A 26,590-nucleotide genomic window follows, 5' to 3' on the forward strand; every position below is an offset into this window, starting at 1 on the left:
CGTCTATAACTTTCCAGCCAGCCCAGCTGAGGGGCCAGACATGAAGGAAGAAACCTTGGATGTTTCATCCCCAGCAGCCTAAGCGAAGCCAACCAGCTGAGCGTAACCCAGACTGCAGAATCACAACAAAAAACAAATATTGTTCTTTAAACCACTTGGTTCTGGGGTGTTTTTTGTTTTGTGGGTTTGTTTGTTTACTGCAAGAAGGGCAGATAACTGAAACGTTCTGGCTGCTATGCTGTGCTGAGAACAGACTGGCGGGGGTTAGGGGGAAAGTGTAGCAGTGGGGAGACCAACTCTTGCAATAATACCATGAGACATGACAGCAGTGGCTTGGACTCAGGTGGCAGCACTCAAAGTAGTGAAAAGGTCAGATGTGGGATATATTTTAATGGCACAGTTAAAAGATTTAATGGCAGATTAAATGTGGGATGTGAGAAAAAGAGAAGTTCAGGACAACTCCAAGATTGATTGATTGATTGATTATCTATGTAACTAAAAGAATGGACTTGGCATCAAGTGGGAGAAGCAGTTTTGGACGTTAAGTCAGGAAACCAATGAGCACTAGTATCCAATCAGGATGTTGAACAGATTGATGGATATGAGTCTGGAATTCCAGGAGAGTCATGATTAGAGATATGAATTGATGAATCATCAGTATATGAAGGCATTAAAGGCCATGAGACTGGATGAAATCACAAAGGGAGTGAGTACAGACAGAGAAAACACCTAAAGACTGAGCCCTCAGTCTCCTGTATTTAGAGGTTAGGGACAAAAGGAGCCAGCAAAAGAGATTGAAATAGGTGTTGGTGAGGTAAAAGGAAATTAAGGAGAGGAGGATGGGCTGAAAGCTCTCAGGTCCTTTCAAAAGGGCACAGAGGAAGAGAAGCAAGCACTAACCACTTGAGTTTAACATGGGGGTTCTTGGTACTTCTGACAAGTGCATTTTTAGTGGGGTAGTGAGGATGACAACCTGGCTGGTTCAAGAGAGAATGAGAAGAGAGAAATTGGAGACAGAATATAGTTGACTCTGAAAGTTTTCCTATAAAATGAGGACAGAAAAACCAGGTCATAGCTGGAAAGAAACATGAGGTCAAGAGAGGTATTTTTTTTTTTTTAAATGGGAAAAATTATAGCATGGCAGCATAGTGATGGGAAAGACTCATTAGAGAGGGAGAAAAATTGATGATGCCGAGAAAGAAGGAATTACTAGGACTATGTCCTTGAGTAGACAATAGGAATGAGACTACACACTTGAATGGGTGCAATGACTTCTGGCTGGTTCCCCTACCTCTAATCTGTTGTTGCTTCAATAAATCCTACCCCAGACTAACTTTTCCAAAATACTGTTTTTATTATAATATCCCAACATTATTTTTGCTGTATTACTTATGTTTCCTACCTGTTTTACATTCCTCTGCTTAGCTGTCAAACTGCTGAATGCTGTAACTGACTCTCATTGAAGTCAGCACAAGTCAACTATGTGACCAACCATTGGCTGGATACACGTGACACATAGTCATGTTTTTATTCAAAATGTAACTGTAGAGACAGACACATAATAAGATAAAGTTACACAGGTAAAAGCTATTATAGGGGAATGTAGACTGCACCAAATGAATTCACATAAAGGAGAAAATAATTCTGCCTGGGCAGTAGAGGAGGGCAGCAAAAGTTATAGAAGGTGGGCATTTTGAGCAGGATACATGAAGGATAACAAGGAATGAGAAGGAAAAGCTCTTGACACAGAGGAAGTGTGACCAGAGCTGAGGCTGGAAGAGAAGACTAGCTGCAAAGGCTATCCAAGTCCCCAAGCCTGGCTGGAACCAATATCCCCACTGTCCTCAGTGGGAAGCCTCTGCAACAGCCAGACTTTGTTCTTAACTGTTTCCAACTCCTTCCCCAGCCCCCCGTTCACACTTTGTTTTAAGCACAATGTGTCATGGTAATCCACAAACCAAGGGTATGGGGTGAGTGGTAAGGTTGAAATAGATCAGAGATCTTCAAAGTGAAGAACAGGCACCCCTGGGGAACCCACGACTTTCCAAGGTCTGTATGGGCATAGAGAGTTCTAAAGGAACCAATTTCCAGATCCACTATTTCCTTAGGAAGCTCTTTTTATAAGTGATATGCCTGAAATATGCCTGAGGCAAGCAAATTTCTAGCAAGTTCTCCTTTCCCACTTCCCCTTTCATAATTACCCTTCTCCCATTTTACCAAAGAAAGGCATATATCATGCCCCCATCCAGAATCTTATCATGTGGCTTGCCTCTCCAGGGTGCCTAATAAAGGTGCAATTGGAAAAAACCTTCTTTTATGAAAATATTGATATCAATGCTACCCACATCTATGTCTATGACGTACATTTCCAATACAGTTTAGTTTTATGCCTAATAATTACTTACGAAAAGTAAATGAGTTATGGGGCCAGCCCCATGACTGAATGGTTAAAGTTGCTCACATTCTGCTTTGGCGGCCCGGGTTCACAGGTTTGAGTTCTGGGTGCAGACCTCCTCCACTTGTCAACCATGCTGTGGAGGCACCCCATACAAAAAAGTAGAGGAAGATTGGCACAGATGTTAGCTCAGGGCTAATCTTCCTCAAGCAAAAAGAAAAAGAAGATTGGCAATGGATGTTAGCTTAGGATCACTCTTCCTCACACACACACACACACACAATTTTAATTTTGGTTAATTGTGTACTAATATTTAAAATACCATAAAGAATAATTTTTAACAATAAAATTATTTTAAAAATTAAATTTAAATTTATATATTTCTTTTTGTTGAGGAGTAAGAACAACAAAGTTGGAAAAAATACATTCTAAAATTTCTAACTGTAAAATTTTCAATTTAAGAGTAATTATTTGAACACTTTTGAGGTCAGTGGTGACCGTGTTCGAGGGGTATTCCATTTCTTAAATTTCTATTGGAAGGCAGATGAGCAAAATGTCCAGCGAAGAAAATGACATGATACAGGGGATCATTGAAAGTGTCACTGGGCTCCTTTCGTGTGTCACTGTGATAAGCAGAGCTCCCCCCACCCGCCACTCAATCTTACAAACATTATATTTTTCTCTTTTAGGATCATTTTCAGTTTCAATTCTTTTACTTGACAACTACTTTCTGTTATTCTCTTGATCATCTCTACGTCCAGTCCGTCCTCGGAGGAACCTTAGCATTTGGAGAAGAAACAACTATGTATTGTTCAAAGATGATCAGCTAACAGGCATTCAGACGTTTTTATCCATTTTTCTGTGGTCGATATACAGTGCTCCGCCTTCTAAAAATGACCTACAAGACATCCTAGACTCAGAGCAGGATAAAACACTGCAAAATAGATGATACACATACCCTGCCTCCAGATAGAAAATGCATACAGATAGCATTGTTGAATTGAACTGAGATCAAAGAACCTCTTATTTCCTATTTCTGATTCCAGCACTGAATAACTTAAAAAAAATGCTAACATTCTTTGACATAAAGTAATAAATATATATAATTGATAATAGTTAATTGGTAAATTTCACTGTTAAATAGTAGTGAATACATTCCAGTACTGGCTAAAACTACAAATGTTCTCTCAACTCCCCTATGGAATTTTTCCATCCAATCTATCCACAGAGGATAGCAGCAAGCACTTAAGAAATGTTAACCTCAAAAGTCTCATGCAGTAATCTGTAATCACGAAGTAAATAAATCTAAGAATTAATATTAACCTAAACAAATAAGTTGGTTTCTTGCCAACCCTCATACCACAAATCTTTCTGAAAAGGGGACTTCCCAATCATTTACTGCACCACCTCAGTTGTGATATAATGGGAAATTCTTCTGCTTTGATCTCTCCACAAACCCCAGCCTTCTCCTTTGATGGTTGGATAGACATGTAGATCAATGGATACAGACATATAGATCAATCCACATTTGTCTACTATTCTTGTCAAGCTCTATCTGCAAAATCTGATGCAAATTAGACAAATGTTTACATTTGGGAACCACAAAAGAAATGTCTCCAAGGAACTAAATACGTATAGACGCTCATGTGAATATTATTTGATCAAAAAGATAATCTTTAAATATATAACTAATAATGTCAATCACACAAGTACCATATAAGCAATACTTTAAGACCAACATTCTAGCATTATAACACTCAGCATCAAAATGAAGAGTGGTTGATTGTCACTGTCAAACTGTAGGAAATATTTCTATGGAGATAGTAGCATCTTTCATAAATACCAGTGCTCTTAAACCTGAATGGGTTCAAATCCCAGCTCTACCACTATTTAGCTCTGTAACTTTGAGGAAGTTATTTAGTTACTCTATGCTTCTCTTTCCTCAGCTGTAAAATATAGTCCATACCGCCATATAAGTTTATTATGACCATTTTTAAAAATACACACATACTCGGAACAACTCCAGCACATAATGAGAACTCAGCAAGTGTTAGCTATGATTCATATTATTTCCCATAAGTCAAGTTGTGGGCCTAAAGACAGTACTCTCTGTATTATCATTAACTAACCTTCAAAAGAATAGTTACATAATGAATGAAACTTAACAGTAAACTCTAAGAGTGACAGGAAGAAAAGAACAGCCCTCTAAGTTTTAAAATGTTTCAAAAACTGTTTTGGGTCCAAGAGTCACTTAAAAAAAAACTGATTAGAGTTATTGATATTTTCTCCAGAAAAATCCACTTACACACAACATTTCCGAGCTTCATTCACAGTCTTCCTCAAGCCCACTCAGAGCCAGCAAACCTGAGCTGCAGAACATTCTAGGGCTTAAAATCCTTCAATTATCAAATTCTACTTCAATAAACTTTAAATCACTGTTTTCCCCTATCCTCCAAAGAAGTTTACAAACATGCATTTCATTGACAAATATTTTGTCTTGTGATATAGCTGTTGACATTTATATATTAATCTCATGGATTAAAACAAAAAGCATCAAATTGCTTTTCTTAAACCCACCAGTAATCTGCAGGAAAATTCCAAATTCGAGAACTATAGCTTCAAATCAGCTTCTGGAGTTCCCAGCCCAAATCAACAGGGAGCAGTGAATCCAAAAGCATGGGAACACTCTGCCTATCAGAGGTTCTGGACCAGCGGCCAATCAAACCCCTCTCTGTCACTCTGTCACAGAGTAGGTGATACTGTAGGAAAAGTCACTCTGAGTATAACTAAAACTTTGAGAGGAGAAAAGAGAGGGAGAAATGTAAGGATGCGACATTAAAACACAATCATAACAAACTTTCAGAACTTTCTGAGACTTCTTAACTTTATTAAGTAAAATGTAAAATTTTTCATCACTTTTTAAATCTAAAGTGGTTATTGCTCTGTCTTCAGTTCTTTCCCTTATCTATCTTTATGTTGCTTTCCTCTGTACCTCTTCCCTCTGTCTACCATGCTGACCACACCGCTTTTTAATAAAGTGACAGGAGTTTAAAATTTAAGCTATATGGGACCTTGATGCTTTCAGTGGAATAGTTCACCTTGCAGGCTCTGCACAGCAGCATGCTGTAACTATACAGATTTGATCTGTTTATTCAATCAAGTCAATAAAGCCTCTTTAGGCACACTAGCAAGATGAGGATGCCTATCAGTTACAAGTAGATGGCATTAGCTGTGTCATAACATTAGAAAGGAGCTTTAAAAAACGTAATGGAAAATCGCTAATGACAACCACTTTACTTCCAGTTTTGAAACTCCTGACTCACCCTATTTAAGAATCTATTATAAGCATCATTTAAGAACAACCTTGCTTTATACATATGTTGAAGTTAACAAAATCTTAAATGCATCGAATTACATAGTACAATTTAAATGAATTGAAGACCCTGGTAACACACAGTCTCAAAACACTTTAAGCAATTAACTAGATTTTCATTTAAAGCCACTTTGAATAAGGATTTTATTGTGCTACAATCTCCTGCATTTCTTCCAGGTTTCTAATACTGCTTTTCTAAGAGATAAGTGGCTTGTCCAGAGTTGGAACTAAGAGACCCAGACCTGATTGCCAAACAGTGACCATTCCTGCAAATTCCTCTCCCTAGGAAGACAAGTGTCCTGATCAAAGAAGAGAATAATTTGATTTTGCAAACAAAACTGAACACAGACACGCGAGCTCGCACACACGTTTGCACTGGCAGGCAGGAAGTTTGGAGGAGCCAGGGAAGAAGCGGGGAGCTGCAGTACCTTCTTGACCTTTCTGAGCTCGATCAGGTGCAGAACTCAGCGCTCTGTGCTGCCAGACCGAGTCTTTTCCGAAACGGCAGCTCGGCGAGGGCAGCCATGCGCAGGTTCCTCGCTCTCCGCCTGCGCCCGCCCCCCGCCCGCAACCAGCGACAGCGAAAGAGCGGAGCGCACGGGGGAGCCGCGCGGGACCGGCAGGTGGACGAGCAATCTGTGCTCCTCTGGAAGCAGAGGATAGCGAGGAGAGCCCACGAGAGGAATAAAGGGTTGGAAGGGAAAAATCCTCTGCAGCTAGCGCAACCGAAAACTGAAGTCGCTGGCAAGTGTTTCCCATAAGTGGGCAGGGCGGCCGGACCGGCAGCTGGTCGGGTGAAACGGGTGGATCCGGCCGGAGCTGGGAGGCGCCCGATACGAAGTCTTTGGGGAAAATTCCATCGCCCTTTCAACCACCACCACCTCCCCTCTCAAAGCGGAGAAGCCGAGCTCTGTACCTCCATGGACTCCGGGCTGCAGAATCGGGGGCGGCAGGCAGCGCAGCCGGGCTCCTTTGCCGGGCCTCGGCTTTTCTATAGACGGCAGCGAGCGAGTCAGCTGGGGTTCCCCCGGGCGCCCTGAACCCGGGGAGTCCCAACCCCTAGCGAAAAGAAAAGTGAAAGAGAAAGAGCAACAGAGGCGAAGATAAACACCCCCAGCGGAGGCTGGGGGAGGGGCGGGCTGGCAGCGGCTCCTGGTGACTGCCCCAGGTGTCGCACGCAGCTCCCTGCTCCTTGGCTGGGACGCCCGGCAGGTGTCCGCCACAGTCGGGACGCCCAGGGGCGCAGAACCTGGAGGGCGAGCGGGGGGTGGTCCAGGAGCAGGAGGGTGGTCCTCCTGCAGAGGAGGCGCGAGGAGATGGCCCGGAGTCCACCCCCCGCGATCACGGCTCCCAGCTTGACACGCCGGCTTCCCCAGCGAAGCCTGGGAACCGAGGCGCGGTGCGTGTCCAAGTCGCCCAGGGGAAAGGGAAAAATGTGTTGAATCGGGATGGGAGGCTACTTCAGACCAGCCCCTTGGCTCGCCGCGCAGGCTAGAAGAAGGAAGGCCTTGAAGTCTTACTAGAAAAAACATTGGAGGAAGACACCTGGGCGACTGCTTTGTCCCAGGCAATTGGCACGGAGGGTGAACTTGAAGGAATAAACCCGTCTGCGGATCACTTTTCCAGTCTAGGGCGTAGTCGAGTGTAAACATTAAATGGGACCATGTGAAACGTTATTGTAGTATTTTACAGTTGAAAGAAGGGACTGAGTTCTTTGAGGCTGAGTGATCTCCATGCCACACAGTCAGAAAAGGCCTCGTGCTCAGTTTTGGAAGCTCTGGGGAGAACCTGGCACACACGGGAATCGCTGCAAATCCCTAATGAAAGATGTTTCATTTTCAATTATGTCACAGAAAAATGATAAGACTCCCTTAAGCTTGGTAAAACATTTAACTGTGTTTTCTTTTCAGAGCATATATGTTAAAAATAAAATAGAAAGATATTAGAAGTGATTTAAATATTAAATGTGCATAAAGTTCCTCTTAAAATCTTCCTATTTTTATGAAAAAGTTGAGCTCTAGATAGTCTCTATGGACAAAACAAAATAAGTGAGCTATCAAAGTGTAAAAACACTTTTTTACAACCATTCAAAATGTAACCATCACTGGAAATTATATTTAAAGAAATGAAGCAATCATTTTTTCTGTCCAAGACAATGTCGTGTTGAATTTTCTCATGATAATGCCAATGGTTTCAAATCCGGTCAGACTTAGTCATAGCGATATGCTGAAGCTCTGGTTTACAGAATGAACATGCGTTGTGAAAGCAAGCCAGCAGCTGGATTGGATTCTGTTGCAAAAGAGATAGCAACCACAAAAGGGATAAAGCGTATGCATATGTGAATATAGAGATTAGGAAGGGAGAAGTGGATCTGTGTCTCCAGCCCCAACTTTAGACTGCTGCAGAGCTTCTTGGACTCCTGTAAAGTGAACTCCTCCCATGCCTTCTTCAGCCTCCTTGTCAGTGCTGTGTGCCCTGCAGCTCTCGGCTGAAGTAGCTGGCCAGAGAGTAAGGCACATCACTGGCCACACTCAGCACCAACTAGAAGAGCCAGATATGGCTGCTGCCAGAGGACACATCATCACATCCCTGGTGCGCTGGGGCTGCCCAGGAGCACCAGAGGAAGTTGTTCTTAGCTGAGGCTTCCCAGCCTGTGGGCTCCACTTGTCCCCAGAACTGGCAGGCCTCAATGTCTGACAGCACCCTTTTAACATGTGGCCACCACAGAGTGTTCTGAGCTACTGGGAGAGGTTTTCACAACACTATGAAACTCAAGGGAATTTTCTTCATAGAGCTGGGCTTTAAAGTACAGTCTGACTACATAAAAATAATAAAATTGGTCTACAAATATTGGTCAAGCTTCTTTTTTTTTTTTTTTTTTGAGGAAGATTAGCCCTGAGCTAACTACTACCAGTCCTCCTCTTTTTTGCTGAGGAAGCCTGGCCCTGAGCTAACATCTGTGCCCATCTCCCTCTACTTTATATGTGGGACGCCTTCCACAGCATGGCGTGCCAAGCGGTGCCATGTCCGCACCTGGGATCCGAACCAGTGAACCCCAGGCCGCCGAGAAGTAGAACATGCGAACTTAAATGCTGCGCCGCTGGGCCGGCCCCCCATCAAGCTTCTAATATATGTAAGTTCTGGAACAAGATGGGCTGAATTATATGATATATAAAGCATTTAGGCAGATTGGAGAGATAACATAAACAACAATACAATGAAATTAAAAATGATCGAAGTCATGATAGGCTTTGCTCTACTTCTTGTTTCCCAAATATGTAGGTCAAATTTATTTTCTTAATTACAGAAAAAAGAGATTTTTGAGTTATTTATGTAAGTGCCTACAAGTCAATGAAGGTGGGTTTTCAGCATAGTTTGTTTTTGTTGCCCTGTGCTCAAACAGAAAAGTCTAATATATCCTGCTTGTATTTTCAGTTGCCACAGGCTGTTTGGCAAGATATTGAAAATTACTCACACCAATGAACAAATAAACTCCACTGCATAAATTAAAAACAAAGACCAAGATTCATGAAATAATTTGAAACTGCCCTAAGATAAGTAATGAACTTATAACATGGAAAGCAGTAAAAATTAACTAAACCTCGCAGAAGTGACTGTAATAATCTTTCTTTGAATTCAAAGAATTAACAATAAAATCATAGTTTAATAAATGTTTAATATCTGATTTTTCATTCCAAAGACAATGTTTGCCAAGTGGGCAGTTGTCTGTAAAATAAATTACTGATAAATGTTTTCTATAGCTTTTGAGGCTACGTGGAAGAAGTTAAAAGTCAGCTTATCTGATTTAGCGTTCAAAGTCCATGGCTGTGACCTTATTTATGGTCCTCCTGGGAAGAAACCACAGGCCAAGAACAGGTTGATCTTCTGGTCTTTGAAAAAACACGGCCCAGGACCCCTGGAGTTTCCATTTTGGTTAAAATGTTCCTGAAATGCAGCCTTGCCTAAAGGTTGCTCCCCACCTCTGTTGTTTTGGTGATCCTAACAATAGAGGAAATACTTTTCTTCTTAAAGATTACTTAAGTTTTCAAGAGCTTCTTAAATTGCTGCTTTTTCAGAGGTACAGTAATACTAGCTAATATATCTATAGTTCCTACAGTGTGTCCCTAAGTACTTGCTAAGTGCAAATGTTAACTCATTAAATTTTCACAGCAGTGCTATGAGATATGACTATAATTATCTCCATTTTACAAATGGAGAAACCAAGACCCAGAGAAATTACCCGACTTGCCTAAGGTCACATGTAACTGAGTGGCCCAGCAAGAATTGAACTCGGGTAGTCTGGCTTGAGTGCACACACTACTCTCTGCCTCCTCTAAACTGATAACCACTTTCCATTGCTTCTAAAACAAAGGGCTCATGAGGAAAGGGTTCCTAAGAAAGAAGCCATTGACTGTATCTGTCAGTCCAGTTTCGTTTGCCACCACCAGGGAGGAAACTCATTAGTTCCCTTGAATTTCTGTTTCCTGAGCTTATTGTGTTTCTGTAGGGAAACTGTCATGGGCATTGTAGTCCTGCTACAAACATAGGTTATTTGAATAAAGTGACTGACAAAGGTTGGCAGAGCATGGCAGCAGGTTAGAAACAGCATAACTAGTAGCTGACAGATTCTGGCCAGTTCCTATTAGAGATGGGTGATTTTGTTTGAACTGCAGTGTCAGAGGGTACCCATGGCAAAGGAGGAGGAAGGACACCTAGTTTCAAGCTGGAGATGAATTAAAAACAGTTAAATAATAATATACTTAGTTTTTAATGTATTTAAAAGTATATGGAACCTTCAATGTTTTGGTACTTAGGAGCACAGGAGAAGGAGTTTAAATAGAACCAAGAGATAATTTAAGGTGCTAACAATACTATTCTGAAGAGTCTTTTAAGGGTGACCTTACTGATCAAAATCTAGTTCAAAAAAACACTAACTACCTTACTTAGATTTATAATGAAAGTACATCATCAATGTACACAATATGAATTGTGTTGGCATTTTATTTCAATAACTGTAAAAAGGGATTTTACTTTTCGTCACATATACTTGCTGACATATGGAAAATAACACATTTCTTGAATTAGTTCCATAGTTTAAATTTATGCATTTTTTACAACATGTAATAGCTTTAACAAAAAGGTCTGAACCAAAGTCAATACCAATAAAATGTCTATCTCAACAAAGTTAAACTGACACTGATTTTGATTTTGACCCTGTGGTTGGAAACAGGCCCTCAATAAATGTTTGTTCAATTCTTGCTGAAAAATAATTTTACCTGTCATTTTATAGTTTTAAATTCTTGCTAGAATAAAAATCTGATGACTTACAGATATTTGTCTATGTATATATGTGTATACATGTACATATATGCATAGATATTACACACATATGTGTATGTACATAGTAGCTCTTTGTAAGTTTCATGAAATAATTTGATAATTTACAAAACCTAATTCTGTGGTTTGTGTGTATACTTAATCCTACAATCACTTTTTATTGTTTTTAACTAAACTTTCTTCCAAATGTTTATCAAAATCAATTTTCAGAAGCACTCTGACATGTATCAACCAAACCAATAGAAGGCTCATAATCATTGGTTAAAGTATCACTCGTTTTGTTATTATGGTAATTGTTGTGTGGGAAATTACCTTGATGAAATGGTAGCCTCCAATTACTACTCTGGAAGTATCATAGCAAAAAAGCTTACACACCAAATTAAGATATCCAAACAACATGGTTTATTGAGTCAATCTAAAACTCACAATAAGAAGCAAAAGAAAAGAGACAGGGTACCAGATTAGCACACTTAGGGTAGGGTACAAGTGGGAGAGGGACCTCCCTACCCAAATCCTGAGTTATACAGTGTTTGTACAACTTCTTTCCCTGTCTCTCTCTCTCTCTTTCTCTGCTACATCATCCTTCTCTGATGATGGTGGGATGATGAAGAGCAAAGTTGAGGTTTGAATAAGGATGGGAGTGCACAGATGGAAGCTACCTAGGGCCGAAATACCTGCTTGCTGTATCAGAGACACAGGAGCTAACACACATCCTATGACTTTTGCTCATATCTCAATAACTACTAGCTCATTTACTATGATTAACACTTCATAGGAGCTATAACGATCTCATTGTTTTCTCGTTCTTTATAGAAGAATTTAATATTCTTTAATAATGCATATTATAGTAATTCTTTGTGATATTCTTTTATTTATTTGTGACTAATATGCTTTGAGATTCTATTATGTTTATAAGTGTTTGTCCTGCATCAAGGGTGATGTCCTCAACCAAAGGCCCTCCTGACCTATATGATCATGACAGCTCTTCTTCTGAAGCTGCATCCTTCACATCTATGCCATTGCATCTTGGATCTCAATGACTCCCTGAAATGAAGCCAAATTTGCTATATTCCTATGGGATATACATATATAATCTTAAATGTTTTGGTACTTCGTAGAGGGGGAGAAGGAGTTTAAATACAACCAAAAGAGGATTTCATGCACTAGCAATACTATTCTGAACAGTCTTTTAAGGTTGACCTTATAGATCAAAATCTAGTTCAAAAACACATTAATTACTTTATTTAGATTTATGAGAGTTTATTTTATATATAGCTATATAAACATATATATAATACAATATGAAAGCATAATATATATATATTCATTGACCTGCTCCTGGAGGCTATCTTCTACTCATGCTTTATATTTCGTGTATGGCTATGTCCTAGATATAAACAAGAATAGTGTTTAACAGCTTTGCAAAGTGTGTTCTGACAATTTTCCAAATTAAACAAGCAGCTTTTAAATAAAGCATGGATTAAAGAAGAAACCACAGAGGAAATTATAAGATACTTTGAACTGGAAGATAATGAAAACAAAATATATGAAAACTTGAAGGATGAAGCTAGCATATTTCTTAGAGAAAAATTTATAGTTATCAATATTATATTACAAATAAAAAAGGTTGAAAACAATAGTATAAGCTTCCACCACAAGAAACTAAAAAAAAAAAAAAAAGAGGAAAATACAAAGTTGAGAGAAGGAAGGAAACAATAAAGATAAAGATAAGAGCTGAAATGGAAGATAAAATCAATGAAAACAAGTTATTTATTTGAAAATATCAATAAAATTGGTGACTCTCTAGCTAAATTGATCAAGAACAAAGAGAAAATACAAAATTACCAATATCAACATTGAAAGAGGAGAAATCACTACATACACTATGGACATAAAAGAAAAATTAAAAAATATATTAAAAACAACTTATAGCAATAAATTTAACAACTTAAAGGGTCAAATTATTTGAAAGCCACAAGTTACAAAGGCTGACACACACAATAGAATGTTTAAATTATATCTATTATAGAAATTTAATTCATAATTAAAATCCTTTCCACAAAGAAAAGTCTAAGCCCAAATGGCTTCATTGGCAAATTCTATTAAACAATTAAGGAAAAATAATGTCAATCTTTTTTTTGAGGAAGATCAGCCCTGAGCTAACATCCACCACCAATCCTCCTCTTTTTTGCTGAGGAAGATTGGTCCAAAGCTAACATCCATGTCCATCTTCCTCCATTTTTTATATGTGGGACACCTGCCACAGCATGGCTTGATGAGCAGTGGGTAGGTCCACACCCGGGATCTGAACCAGTGAAACCTGGGCCACCGAAGCAGACCATGTGAACTTAACTGCTATGCCACCAGGTCAGCCTCTAAAATAATGCTCATCTTACACAAACTCTTTAACAAAATATAGGAAGAAGAAATACCTCTCAATTTATTTTATGAAGCCAGAATTATCCTTTCAAAACCGTAGATGTTACATGAAAAGAAATCTACAGAGGAATATCTTTTTTGAACATAGCACAAAATTTCTCAACAAAATATTAGCAAATCTAATCCAATGTATAAAAAGCATAATACATGTGGAGCAAACAGTATTATTCATGTAATGCAAAGTTGATTTAACATCTGAAAGCCAATCAATATATTTCTGCATATTAATTGAATAAAGGAGAAAAAGCATTCAACGAAATTCAACATTCAGCCATGATAAAACCCCTTAGCAACTAGAAATAGAAAGAAATTCCCTCAAACTGGTAGAGGGCATCTACAAAAAGTCACAGCTACTAACTGATTTTATCGCGAAAGATGAAGGCTTTATACCTAAAATCAGATACAAGCAAAGATATCTCCTCTATTCAACTGATTCTGGAGAGCCTAGGCAGTGCAATAAGACAAGAAAAAGAAAAAGAAATCATAAAGATTGGAAAGAAATAAGTAAGCTGTGTGATTTGCAGACAATAGGTTCCTGAGGAACACATCAAAAAAATTCCTAGAACTATAATTGAATTTAGCAGAGTCACAGGATATAAGATAAATATATATAGATAAATTATATTTTCATAAACAGCAATGAATAATCAGAAACTAAAATTTTTTTCAATGTAATTTACAAAAGTACCCAATATAAAATACTTAAGCATAAATTTAATAGTATGTACTCTGAAAGCTACAGAATATTTCTGAGAGAAGTAGAAGACGGTCTATCTAAGGGGCTGGGAAACTACGGCCTGCAGCTTTTGGTCTGTTTTTATTTTTAGAATACATCCACGCCCATTTGTTTGCATGTGGCTAAGCCTGCTTTTGCAGTTGGGAAGTTGCAGCAGAGACCATATAATTTAGCAAAGCTTAAAATGTTTACTACCTTGCCCTTTACAGAAGAAGTCTATCAACACTTCATCTAAGTGGTTGGAGACATACCATGCCCATGAATTGGGAGATTCAATGTTGTTAAGATATTGTTTCTCCCCAAACGTATCTATAGATTCAATGTAATCCTAGCAGGATTTCTTATACAATTTGATGAACTGATTCTAAATTGATATGCAAACACAGGGGAACTAGAAAAGGCAAAACACTTTTGAAAAAGAACAATGTTGGAGGATCTATACAGATATCAAGACTTACTATAAAGCTATAAAGGCCAAAGCAATGTGGTGATGGCATAAAGATAGCCATACAAATCAATGGAACACAATAAAGAGTCCCGAAAAAATCCACAGATTTTTCCCACAGGTCAATTAGATTTGACAATCGTGTCAAGGCAACAGAATGAAAAGATAATCTTTTCAACAAATGATATAGGAACAAGTGGGTTTTTTAGTTGAAAAAGATTACTTTCAATTTCCAAACACATCATTCATAAAAATTAACACAAAATAGTTCACAGAGCTAAATGTAAAAGTTAAAAATGTAAACCTTCTAGAAGAAGCCATAGGAGAAGTCTTTGCAGTCTTGAGGGAGCTAAAGATTTCTTGGACATAACACAAAAATTACTATGAAACAAAAGTGATGTAATTGGATTTCATCAAAATATAAACCGTTTTTCTTTTTTTATGGTTCAAATGACTACCAACGTACTAAAAGCTCTGGAGAATCCTGCAATAAAAATATCCTATTTAATATTGTTTGACTTATTTTTCAAATTTATTGGACGAAGAACCATTTTGCAGTAGAACACCAATTAATCTTTTACAGAATTTGTATTCCAGAAAACACATTTGCGAAGTGCTGTTAAAGACGTGTTGCTTTCTTCTGGAATAAAGTTCATTATCAATGTTAATTGAGGGAGAAGAGCCATAATAGTCAAATAATTATTTTTGTCACAGAATATGCTCCATGTCTGATTCCCTTACATTTTAGTATGATGTTTTTTAATGTTTGGGAGTTATTGATTATATTCCAAAATATCCCCAATAAGAACCCATCAAAAACCAACATTGGCCCAGTGTAAGACAGAGTTGTCAATAAAGGCTGTATTAATTAAACAAACCACACAAGTAGCCACTCTCATGTAGTTGAAACAACAAAGTAAATTTTAGGTAGACGTCATATGATACCTATTGGGCTTCTTGTCCAATATAGCACACAGAAAATATGCTATATTCCAAGAAAGCATTTCAAAATTTACTATTGATTTCATAAAGTCAGAAATTCATACAAACATTAAATGCCCATTTCCTTGAAAATATGTCTTTCAAAGGGAAAAGTTGGCATTTTTGTTCTATTGGAAATATGAATCTGAAATGAGGTTGGGGCCAGCCTGGTGGCGCAGTGGTTAAGTTCGCAGTTCCAATTGTCCGTGGCCCAGGGTTCGCCAGTTCGGATCCCGGGTGCGGACATGGCACTGCTTGGCATGTCATGCTGTGGTAGGCGTCCCACATATAAAGTAGAGGAAGATGGGCATGGATGTTAGCTCGGGGCCAGGCTTCCTCAGCAAAAAAAGAGGAGGACTGGCAGCAGTTAGCTTAGGGCTAATCTTCCTCAAAAAAAAAAAAAAAAGAAATGAGGTTATAAAGCAGGCAAAGGAAAATCTTATGTTTGCAAAGTCAACTTTTATGTTCAAAATAGTGAAAATATCTCATATGTGGAAGATAACAAATACATGGATAAAGAGAACAGATTAGTGGTTACCCGAGGGGAAGGGGTTGTGGGGTGGGCGAAAGAGATAAAGGGGCGTATATGGATGATGATAGATAAAAATTAGACTACTGGGGATGAGCACAAAAAAGTGTATTCGGGAACTGATAAACAATAATGTACATTCGAAATTACACAATGTTATAAACCATTATAATCTCAATAAAGTTACTTGAAAAACAATAGTGAAAATAGAAGTGTTGTAAATAGTTATACATGGTGTTTGAAGGTAGTTTCATCCATACGTGAATAAATAATTATGGATATGTAAATTGTGTTGGAAACCTTCCTGCTTCATTTGCTTGTCTCACCCCCAAAATACGTATCTTCCCTTTAAAAATCTACATTTGTTTGCATTTATACCTAAGCTTAGTTTGGAAAATCTGAGATTTGTGGATTCAAAATAGGCTTGGTGGACCTAAAACTGGTGTTATCAAATTACCCTTTCACTAGCATTTATTAATTGTTAATTCTGCACTCAGAATTGACTACATGGCACAGATTATACTGAAGCAGTGTAAGGTATAGTCCCTCCTTTCAAAAGGGAGAATGTAAGACATAATTGCTACCATTGAGAAGGTAACAGTGCTTTGTGGTTGATTTTGTAGGTTCATATAACTGTAAATAGTGGTCTGCAGGCAACCCCATATAAAAACTTTGCTAGAACTTTCTATTACAATTACTTTGAGGTAAGACTACAATATCATTTTAATTGGCTAGCTTTTTTTCTATGATTGCTTAGTGGGAATTTTCATGCCAGATATGTGCTAATTCTTGTGCACTCAAGAACTGAGAGAAAAGGAATCCTGGAATCTATTTAAGCAAGGACTATTAGTCATACTAACTTATCCCACAGTTGTAGACCCACTGAGATAAGATATTGCTTTATAATGGCAGCATGATGTACTCTGGAAGATATAAAACTGTGAAACACTCTAATGCAGGCTTCCTTTGAAATATGTCTGGCCTAAGTAGGCGCTTCGTTCATTTGGAAACCAAAGATTAGAGATAAACTTGTCCACAATCACACGGAAATGAAGTAGTGAATTCAATATTTGAACCCATCTCTATTATCAAAGCCTCATCTTCCCTAATATATTGCAAGCTCATCGAGGATTGGCCCATATATGATTAAAAATTAGTCTGTCACTCAGTACCCACCCTGTGGCAGGCATACCCTTGTGGCTTAATAGGCATCCTCTTTAATCCTAAAACTAAATTCAACAAGGTAGAGATTATTATCTCCAATTTACATATGGCAAAACTGGGGTTCAAAGAGATTAAGTAATGTGCCAAAGGATGTATAGGTAGAGAAATAAAACATAAAGAACCATTTCCTTAAGTCCACCTGTGTTTCAATAAAACACACACAGATTTACGTGTACTTTTTTGGAGACTGAATCAATAAACAACCATAGGGGAAAAAAACCCCAGCCAATTAAAATGGTCTTGTGATATTAGTTCAAAGTAATTGTGAAATGAGCATTTTTTTCTGGGAACCTAGGGAGATTTCAGTTTTATAGCGGAGCCATCTGATTTTTTGTGTAGTCTGAATTCAATAGTCTTTAATATGTCGAGGAAAAAAATCTTGTCTGCTCCTAAAGTTTCAACAAAAAGAGTCTCAAAATAAGCAGTAAAAAGTAGATTTTACTTGGTAGCTTTTTGAATTAATATAGAGAGAAACAGTCCATAAAATGTGATTTTGACTGGAAAGGAAAAGAAAAGATCAAACACCAACTTTACATACTGGCTGGCAATCGCAGCTGGACCTTACAGTAATTGCCTATAAAATCAGATACCAACTCTTTAGGCTGTTATTTAAAAAGCCTCCCATTAGCTGATCTATTGAGTTTCATCTCTTTATAATCTTGTATAATTGTGTTTATCCTAAAGAACACATCGTTTTCCTGCCTCTTGCTCTTGTCCCTTCAAATGTGCCTCCGTAGCTCCTTTCCGGGTTAATATTTGACACATAAGCCTCTTTCAAAGCCCATCTCAAGAGATTTCTCCTTAAGGAGCCTTTTCATATTCAACTCATGTTCTTCTTCCTTTTGAAATAATTCCTTTGCCCTTGAACACACTTGTTTGTGTATTGCCATGTATTTGTTCTCAAACTGTTTGGTGTGTGCATAATTGCTTACTGAGATGGTGGTACCAGCTTGGCAATAGTCAGCCTCCCAGAAATCAGATCAATAATTGTCTCAGAGCTGGGACAGACTGAAGAGAATACAGGGTATTTGCTTGTTTAATGATCTCTACCTTGTGGTGCTAGTTTTAGGATTAGAGATGAGTGCCTGTCACATGGTAGACAGTAAGTATACACTAGGGAACACGGGGCTTCAGAGAGAGAAAGAGACACTTTGGTTTAAATACTGGATTCACCATTTCATTTCTGTGTGACCCTGGACAAGTCCATTTTCATCGGCAGTTTCCATGTTTATCAAATGATGACAAGCATACCATAATTTCCAAGTGTTGTAAGAATTACTTTAAGATACTTTACACAATAAAGTTTGCATTGGTGTGAACAAGTTGAGCCAGGCTGTGACCAGCAGAGGTGAGCTGTTTGGATGTCAGGAAGCCTTAGCATATTAAATTCAACAAATTTAATAACGCCTAGGCTTCTGGTATATGATTTGAATGTTTAACAGTATGAGGATTATATAATATCTTGTGTCTTGCTTCTCAATAGCCCAATCAAGTAACTATGCTATTTTATCAAGACACTCTTTTCCCTGGAGAGTGCATGAACAGGCACCACCACCAAGGCCTTTCTTCTCTCTGCTTCCGTCATCCAGCAACCTTCCCTGATTCACACTTTCCTTCTCTCTGATGGTATGTTTGTAATTGAATATAGCTCTGGTCTGGTAAGCCTCTCCCGGACTCTCTCTCTCTCCCCCTCTCCCTCTCTCTCCCCCATCCTAATTGAATTGAATACAGAAATACATAAAGGACATAAAAATCACCTGTAATCTTAGCACTAAAAGATAATAAATGTAACACCAGTCTTTTCCTTTGTAGTAATTATACTATATATAGAGGATCTTTTTGAAATTTATTTTTAAATTAGATTTTTCAGAGTATAAAAATAATATATACCTTTGGCACTTATATTAACATCCTGTATCATTTGACGTCTTTCAAAATCCAAATTTAATGAGCGTGCAGTACAATAGTTTAAACAGTCTTCTTTAGTTGGACGTTTAGAAATATTACAATTTTTCAATATTATATAATGAACATCATAGTAATCAAATTTAAACATGCATATTTTTGCACCTATCTGGCTATTTGTAGGATAATAGTTAACAACCACACCACTATTCATTTAAATTACTAACTTTGTTTTTAGAAATTTACCACCCCTCATTTACCACCACTCATGGCATACGGGAGCATCCATCTCCCTGTTACCACACCAATACTCAGAAATACAAGACATTCTAATTCATTGAATTAGAAATTGTTGGGGTTTTTTTCATGATGGGTAATCATACCATCTGCACATAATCATAAACCTGTACACTTTCCAAAACTATATTTCTTAACACTTTCTTAATACTTACTGAATTGGCTACAATTCCAGAATAATTTTAAATAAATATTAATGCCTTGCTTCTTGATTTTATTGGGCATGATTCTGATATTTTAACCTTAAACGTAATTTTGGCTGCTGGTTAGAAAAATATTCCTTAGCATATGAAAGAAGTAAGTATATTCTCATTTAATGAGTTATTTTATTATAGAAGAGTTTTAAGGTTATTAAATTCCATTAAGGTACAACTGAGATTACCTCATAGTTGAACTTCTTTTGCTTATTTAAATTATATGTTATAATATATTTTCTTCTTTGGCATATTTAAATCGTAAATTATATATTCTAAGATTAAACTATGATGTTAGGTTTATTCTTTTGCAAATCTGATGAATTCAATAGTTAATTTGATTTTAGAGATCTGCATTCACACTCATAAATTATATTGATATCTTCATTCATTTTCTCCTTTGATTTATATATATTTAGATATCATATTTCTATACTGCATTATTTGGAGTATAAATCTTTAGTAGTGTTTTATCCTTACCGATATTTTGTCTGTTATGAATACAAAAAAGATTCTTCTCTTCTCCAAAGTAAGTTAACTTGAATTTTAACTTTCTTGATATTATTGGAATAGATAAACAGTTCAAATATTTGAATCAGAAAAACCTGGTTTCAAATTCCATCCATGTGATCTTTAGCAAGCAACTTCCTTCAGGCTTAATCTCCTCTTCTGCAGTCTGGGAAATAATGCTAACCCGACATGTTAGTCTACTAGTAAGTGATGGGATATGTGCAGATCAGCCCAGGGTCCACAAACAGGACGGGCTCCATAAGTATGTGGGAAATGTTCCTATCACTTGCTTTCTCCCTCAGCACTATCTATATTTTTAAAATTGTATTTCTGATCTCTGTTTTTCATGTTTATTGTTCTCTCATCATCTCCTTCACATCAATATTTTATTCCCTATTTTAAGAGAACTGGACGTTTTTCTTCAGCACGCAGATGCAATTTTCTGCATCAAGCTTTTCTGCAGGCCATTCTGTGGTGGTTATCCTATTGGCCAGTTGTCCTTCCACCCAGCTTCCTTTTATTCTTAGCCTCTTATTTTTGTGTATTTTGCATCTGGTTGTCTCCTTTTCTGTCTGTTCTTCATATATGACTGATACTCGTATTTCTTAGGAACAGTTACTTAAGTCCTTCTGTGGAAGCCAAACAGTTGTCTAAAAGTTTCCCTTGCTTTCTTTGATAAATTATTTTTCAAGAGATTTAATTTTCACGGGATTTTCAGAATAAAATGCTCCTCTTTCTCTTATGCTACAGTATTTTTTTCTTGAGGAAATATATGATGATTTTCATCTCTTTTTAAAATTTTTGAGTGCTTAATACATAAAAGAACATATGTAAAGTATATAATATACAATGAAATAGGACATCACCTGGACTATTGAAGCTTCCTGGAAGCCATCTTTGATTACTTCCCTTTGTGCCCCATTTTTTTTAATACATCTCAGACCTTCCTTCTAGCATCGTTTTCCTTCTTGCTAAAGTATGTGCTTCCGATGTTCCTCCATGGAGAGTCTGTTGTGGTAGACCAGTTATTACATGGAAATGTCTTTAATTTGGCTTTCTTTGAAAGATGTCTTTTCTGGGTATGATTCTAGGTTGGAAGAAACTTTCAACATGTTGAAGATGTTATTCTGAGGACTTCCGGCTTCCGTTGAGAAATCTTTTGAGAAGTCAAATGTTAGTCTAGTTATCATTCCTTTGTTCACTATCCATCTCTTCTCTCTGCTTTTTCTAAACACCTGCTATTTTATTTGGTGCTCTGCAGTTTTAAATTTTGTACCTCCATATGATAATTTATCTTATTTGGAATTTGGTGCTATTTCTCAGTATGAGTTTGTTAGTTCTCATGAAATTCTCATCCATTGCAATTTAAATATTGACTCTCTTCAGTCTATTATTTTTTCCAGAACTTTGATTAGATGTATATTGGACTAGCTCATTCTATTATCCATGTTTCTTAACCTCTCTTTTGTATTTCTCCATCACTTTGTCCCTGTGAGCACTGGTTGTATGATTTCTTAATTTGCATCTTCTGGTTCATTAGTTCTCTCTTAAACTGATATTTTGTAAACTTAGCTTTAGTTTTACTGACTACATTTTTCATTTTTCTAAAAGTTAAATTTTGGGTTTTTTCCCGAATATACCTGCTCATCTTTGATAGATGCTTGATCCTTACTTATGTTTTTTATTCCATATTTTATTTATATGAATTTATTAGTCATTTTATGTTGCTAATAATTCCAATATTTGTCTGTTTCTGCTATCTATTAGTCCTACTGTCTCTCATTCATAATTTCTTGTTTTATTTATGTGTTTTATGATCCTTGATTCTGAGCATATATTTTTTAAAATTCTGTGGGAATTCTTAGAGGCCTCTAAAAATTGGTGAGGATGTGTTCACCAAGAAAGAATCTGCCTACCTATTCTATGTCTCAGAAAGCTACATGCCCAGATCTTGCTTAAACTAAAATTCTTTAAATACAAATAATAAAATTCAAGTCTGACGTCCATTAAAGAGCAGGCCTGTGCACAAAAATATTTTGGGAAAACTATTGCTTCTCCCTTTACACAAAGCCAATCCTGGCCAGGGAGTCTCCTGTTTCATCCCTTCCCTCATTTAGGTCTTTCTAAGTCTAGACTGTACGCAAGGATCTCCAATCTAAGTGCTCACTATACAATGGCCCTAAGCTTGTTTTGCCCAAGCACAGTTTTGCACAGCACTCTCTTAAGCACAGTCATTAAAACCAAAGTTCTAAGCTACCAGAGATCATATTTCTCTGGGTCAGTGGGCAGTTTCAGCATTCAATTACCTCCTATACTTGTGCTCTTGCTTGATTCCTGGCTTTAGAGAATTTCCATCCATTCTTTTAGATCCCATTCATTTATGTGATTGCTATTTTTTTAATTTTCTTCAGAATTTGAATGATTTTTTCATTGCACAATTATTCAGAATTTCCTAGAACTTGTAATGTTGCTTGAAACCAATGACCTCTTATGAAGGTTTTAACATTGGCAGTGTGTTCACCATTACGCAAAGAGAAATGCACAGGTGGTTCCGTTTAGTTCCAGCTTGGTCAGGAGTTGAGTTTTCCTTTCATGCCTTCATTCTCACCTAAGATACTTCTACACTCAGATGTGCATACAAAGTCTAGGATTGTTGCAAAGGGAGTTGGACGCAGACAACAGATTACAAGGAGGATCTACACAGATTGACTGCTCAGTGTTGAGTTTCTATCTGATGATATCGTCTCATGTACCCCTTACCTCCTGGGCAGGCCCCTCCTTTCAGTTCTGTCTGCCTTCTCCTTCCCCACTTCCAATTAGATTTAGTTTCTGCAAGCAAGAATAAAAATATTATGCGAAGATACATGATAATCTTTCTGTGCCAATGGCTCCTCTGGGTCACTATTTTTGCTTTTGTGCTGTCCCATCATAGTGTCCCATCATAGAGCTAGGAAGGGAAAATGTCCCTTTAGAGTGCCACTGAGAGAGGAAAGGAAGGGGGAAATGCATGGAAAACATGAAGATAAATTCTTCAAGATTTTAGACAAGTGCTTAGATTTCTCTAAGGATATTGTTGCTTTCCCTCTGGGTGGGTAGGTGGTTCTCCTTTTCTTGGATCTCGTACCAATGATCTCACGCCAAGAATACTAGCTTGTTCTGGTCCATTACTATCGTTTTCCACTTTCTTGTGCCTAAGTGTGCAGATTCCTTTCAGTCCTACAGAGTGTCTTCTGCCTCCTCTATTTGAGGTGATCACTTTACTGCAATTATGCAGTCCCTGCCCCACCGGATCCACAGGAGTGTTGTTGCCTAAACAACTACTGCACTAGTGGCTGGTTCTGTTCCAGCACTTTGTTGTTATCCTTTGCTATTCCATGAAGTCAGAGTTTAGAGGAACAATACTGCTCAATAAACATCATGTGCTTGAAGCCTGTGGTAAATTCATGTCACACAGCTGCAAAGGCAGTCAAATATGCTGTTAAGTCCACTTCTTTAGTCAGATCTGAAGCTTACCTAGTAATTATGATTCGACTCATGGATTTTTTTAAGTTACTGCTTAAATCAACTCTTCAACCAGAACCCAATTATCACAAATGATTCCCAAACTAATACAAATGAGAAAAGCTGGTATAACAAGTTTTCTTTTTCACCCCTGAATATGCATCTGTAATGTTGGCTTAGGTTGATTCTCTCTCTCTCTCTCTTTCTTCCTCCTCCCCTCTCTTTCTTTTTCCCTCTCCAAGTTCTGCACAACGTTCAAAAGGGAAATGAGAAACACCATAGTTTTAAAAGATCTATTTTGTTCATATTGAGAAAACAATTGCTAGACAGGCACAGTGTGGAAGCTTCAGAAACTGACAATAGGCTTAAATGGGGAAAAAAGAAAGGTCCAGGAGATTATATCTTTTGCCTTTTATAAGTTTTTATTAAATGAAAATTCATATGTAAATCATGTAATTAGTTTGATTGTATGGGTTTTAAAAAGTATTAAAAACAGGTTACCAATGCTGTTAATAATTTCCTGGGACTGTACCATCTTTTGGACGTGCAACTAAGATATACAACTGTGTACAGGGAGGGTTTGGGGAAATAAAGTAGAAAAAAAAAAAAAAAGATTGGCAACAGTTGTTAGCCCAGATGCCAATATTTGAAAAAAAAAAGAAAAAATACAGTTTGGGAAATATGCTTTCATGAAAAAAATAGACATTAATCCCTACTTATTTTTTAAAAGTTGATGTACTCTTAAGCAAGATAGAATGTACTCAAAAAATGATTAATATTTACTTATGCTTGTTCATAAATCTTTTTTTCAGCCTCAACCTCTTAATTTAATGATATACTTGACACTATGAGCTACTTGATTTGCTTATGAAAAACTCATCATCTCAAAAAATCTTTCTTCAGACTTAACCAATGGTTAAAATTCTTGTTTTAATAGTTCACGTTTATGGAGCCCTTATAATGTACTAGGCATTTGGTTGACAGTTTTACATTATCTCATTTAATCATCACAGTGCTGCAATGAGGTATGTATAACTTTATCTTAATTTTACACTCGAAGAAACTGAGGCTTAGAGGATTTAAACGACTCATTGGTCCTTAGATAGTAAGTACGGGATGCAGGATACAAATCCATAGGTGCCTGGCTTCAAATCATTTACTCTTCTACGTGCTACATTTCAATATTTTTCATTATGAAAAGTGCAGGATTCAAAATGTTATGGTATCCTTAAATGTGCTTGCTGTCTTCTTAGGCAAGTGTCTTCTTAGGCAAGAATCTTCTCTCACCATGGAATTACAGCATTTTAGAGTTGTAAAAGCCCTGAAAACCATGAGGTCCTGTGGGTCCCACGTGTGGGCAAAGCGCCCTGCTCTACTGCTACAAACTCACAGGGCTGGGGTGGAAATGTTTAAACTTTCAGCGTAAACACACTGACTTCCCATATCTGTCAGACACTTTGAACCCCTAGCTCAAGGCATTTCAGTTTCAACTTTAGATAATGTTAAATCCCTTTGAGTGACATCATACTTTTTGAAACTGTTGCATTTCCTAGGTTGAGATGATAAGAAGAAAGTACTGCAGTATAATCGATGTGAGATAGGAGATGAGGGTGGCAGTACCCAATCTCATTTCAAGGTTTGAGAATTTGCACTCAATGAGTGCACACATCCCATTAATAACTAATTGTGCTTATTTAAGAGTGAAAATTTAAAAAATTGTTTCAAATGATTTGTCATTTTTTCAAATGGATACTAAGTTTTGAGGATATAAATATTTATTAAATTTTTGGGGCCTAACGACTTACAAAAGGGACTGTAAGGCACTTCTTTTGGTCTAGGGTCTTGACTATACCCATGGAAAAACTACTGAGACACTAAGGACACCACGAACCAAAAAATCTTGGGGACCTCTGAGCTAGTCCAATATGCCATACCATGTATGAGGTAGACTCTTTGAACATATTCACAGATCTTAACAAAGACAGAAGTAAACTAGAAAGGAAACAGGAAAATGAGGTAGTGATTACAGTAACCCCAAATCATGATTTTGTTTAAAATTATGAAGCATGGCATGTATCAAAGGCTTTATGGCTTCTCAGATTTGCCCTGCCAATATTTCCTCAACTCAGCGTTAGACTATTTTACACTTCTCTTCACACTGAGAAAAATCTCCTATTTGGTCCCAAAGCTTGTAGACAAACAACTTTTGGGGTATCTGTGGAGATGGGAAACATATTTATATAAAAAATATTATAGATTTCCTTTTATAAGCAAGTCAATAACAGTATATATTTGTTGCTGTCCATGTCATCTCTAAACGCTGAGAGCTTATTACTTCGTTCAACAAATTTTTCTTGACTATACCCTAGACAAACATTATATGAAGTCAGTGCTAAGTGTTCCACAATGACAACTTTAATTAAGGCATGTTTGATAATCAACTTCAACCTTGTCTTTTAAAAAAAATCACATTTAAGTGAATTAAAAATTAACATTTTATTTTTCTTTACTTGATTAACTCATGGGTTGACATGTCTTTAAAAATTAGACAACTGGTAATTTACAGATTAAATTAAAATTATGTTTTGTTAAATATTTAATAAATGAATATTTGGCTCTAAAAATACCCAAACTATAGATGAGTATAGAATAAAAGATACAGGCCCAATTTAGTAAGCTTCTTTATTCTCTACTATCTAAATCCTATTTTTTTCTCAGAAGTCA

At 37.2% G+C, this 26,590-nt stretch overlaps 1 protein-coding gene across 49 annotated transcripts in view; it reads right to left on the bottom strand.

The window, feature by feature from the left end:
• Positions 1–26,590, bottom strand: part of IL15 (interleukin 15) — a 121,972-nt gene that overhangs the window by 73,168 nt on the left and 22,214 nt on the right. For 5 of the 49 annotated variants that reach the window (XR_011537134.1, XR_011537133.1, XR_011537137.1 and 2 more), the window contains exon 1: positions 6,685–8,607. The exons of 12 other annotated variants lie outside the window; for them this stretch is intronic. Coding sequence is in view for 2 of the 37 variants with exons in the window: in XM_008517298.2 (XP_008515520.2) it covers positions 6,685–6,690 (6 nt within the window). In the remaining 35 variants the exon portion in view is untranslated. Of the gene's footprint in view, positions 1–1,402; positions 1,543–4,972; positions 5,188–6,196; positions 8,608–26,590 lie in introns of those variants that run through there. 32 more of the 49 variants (XM_070609003.1, XM_070609024.1, XM_070609011.1 and 29 more) reach the window with 22 other exon arrangements.

Source organism: Equus przewalskii, chromosome 2 (genome assembly GCF_037783145.1).
Source record: "Equus przewalskii isolate Varuska chromosome 2, EquPr2, whole genome shotgun sequence".
NCBI lineage: Eukaryota > Metazoa > Chordata > Mammalia > Perissodactyla > Equidae > Equus > Equus przewalskii.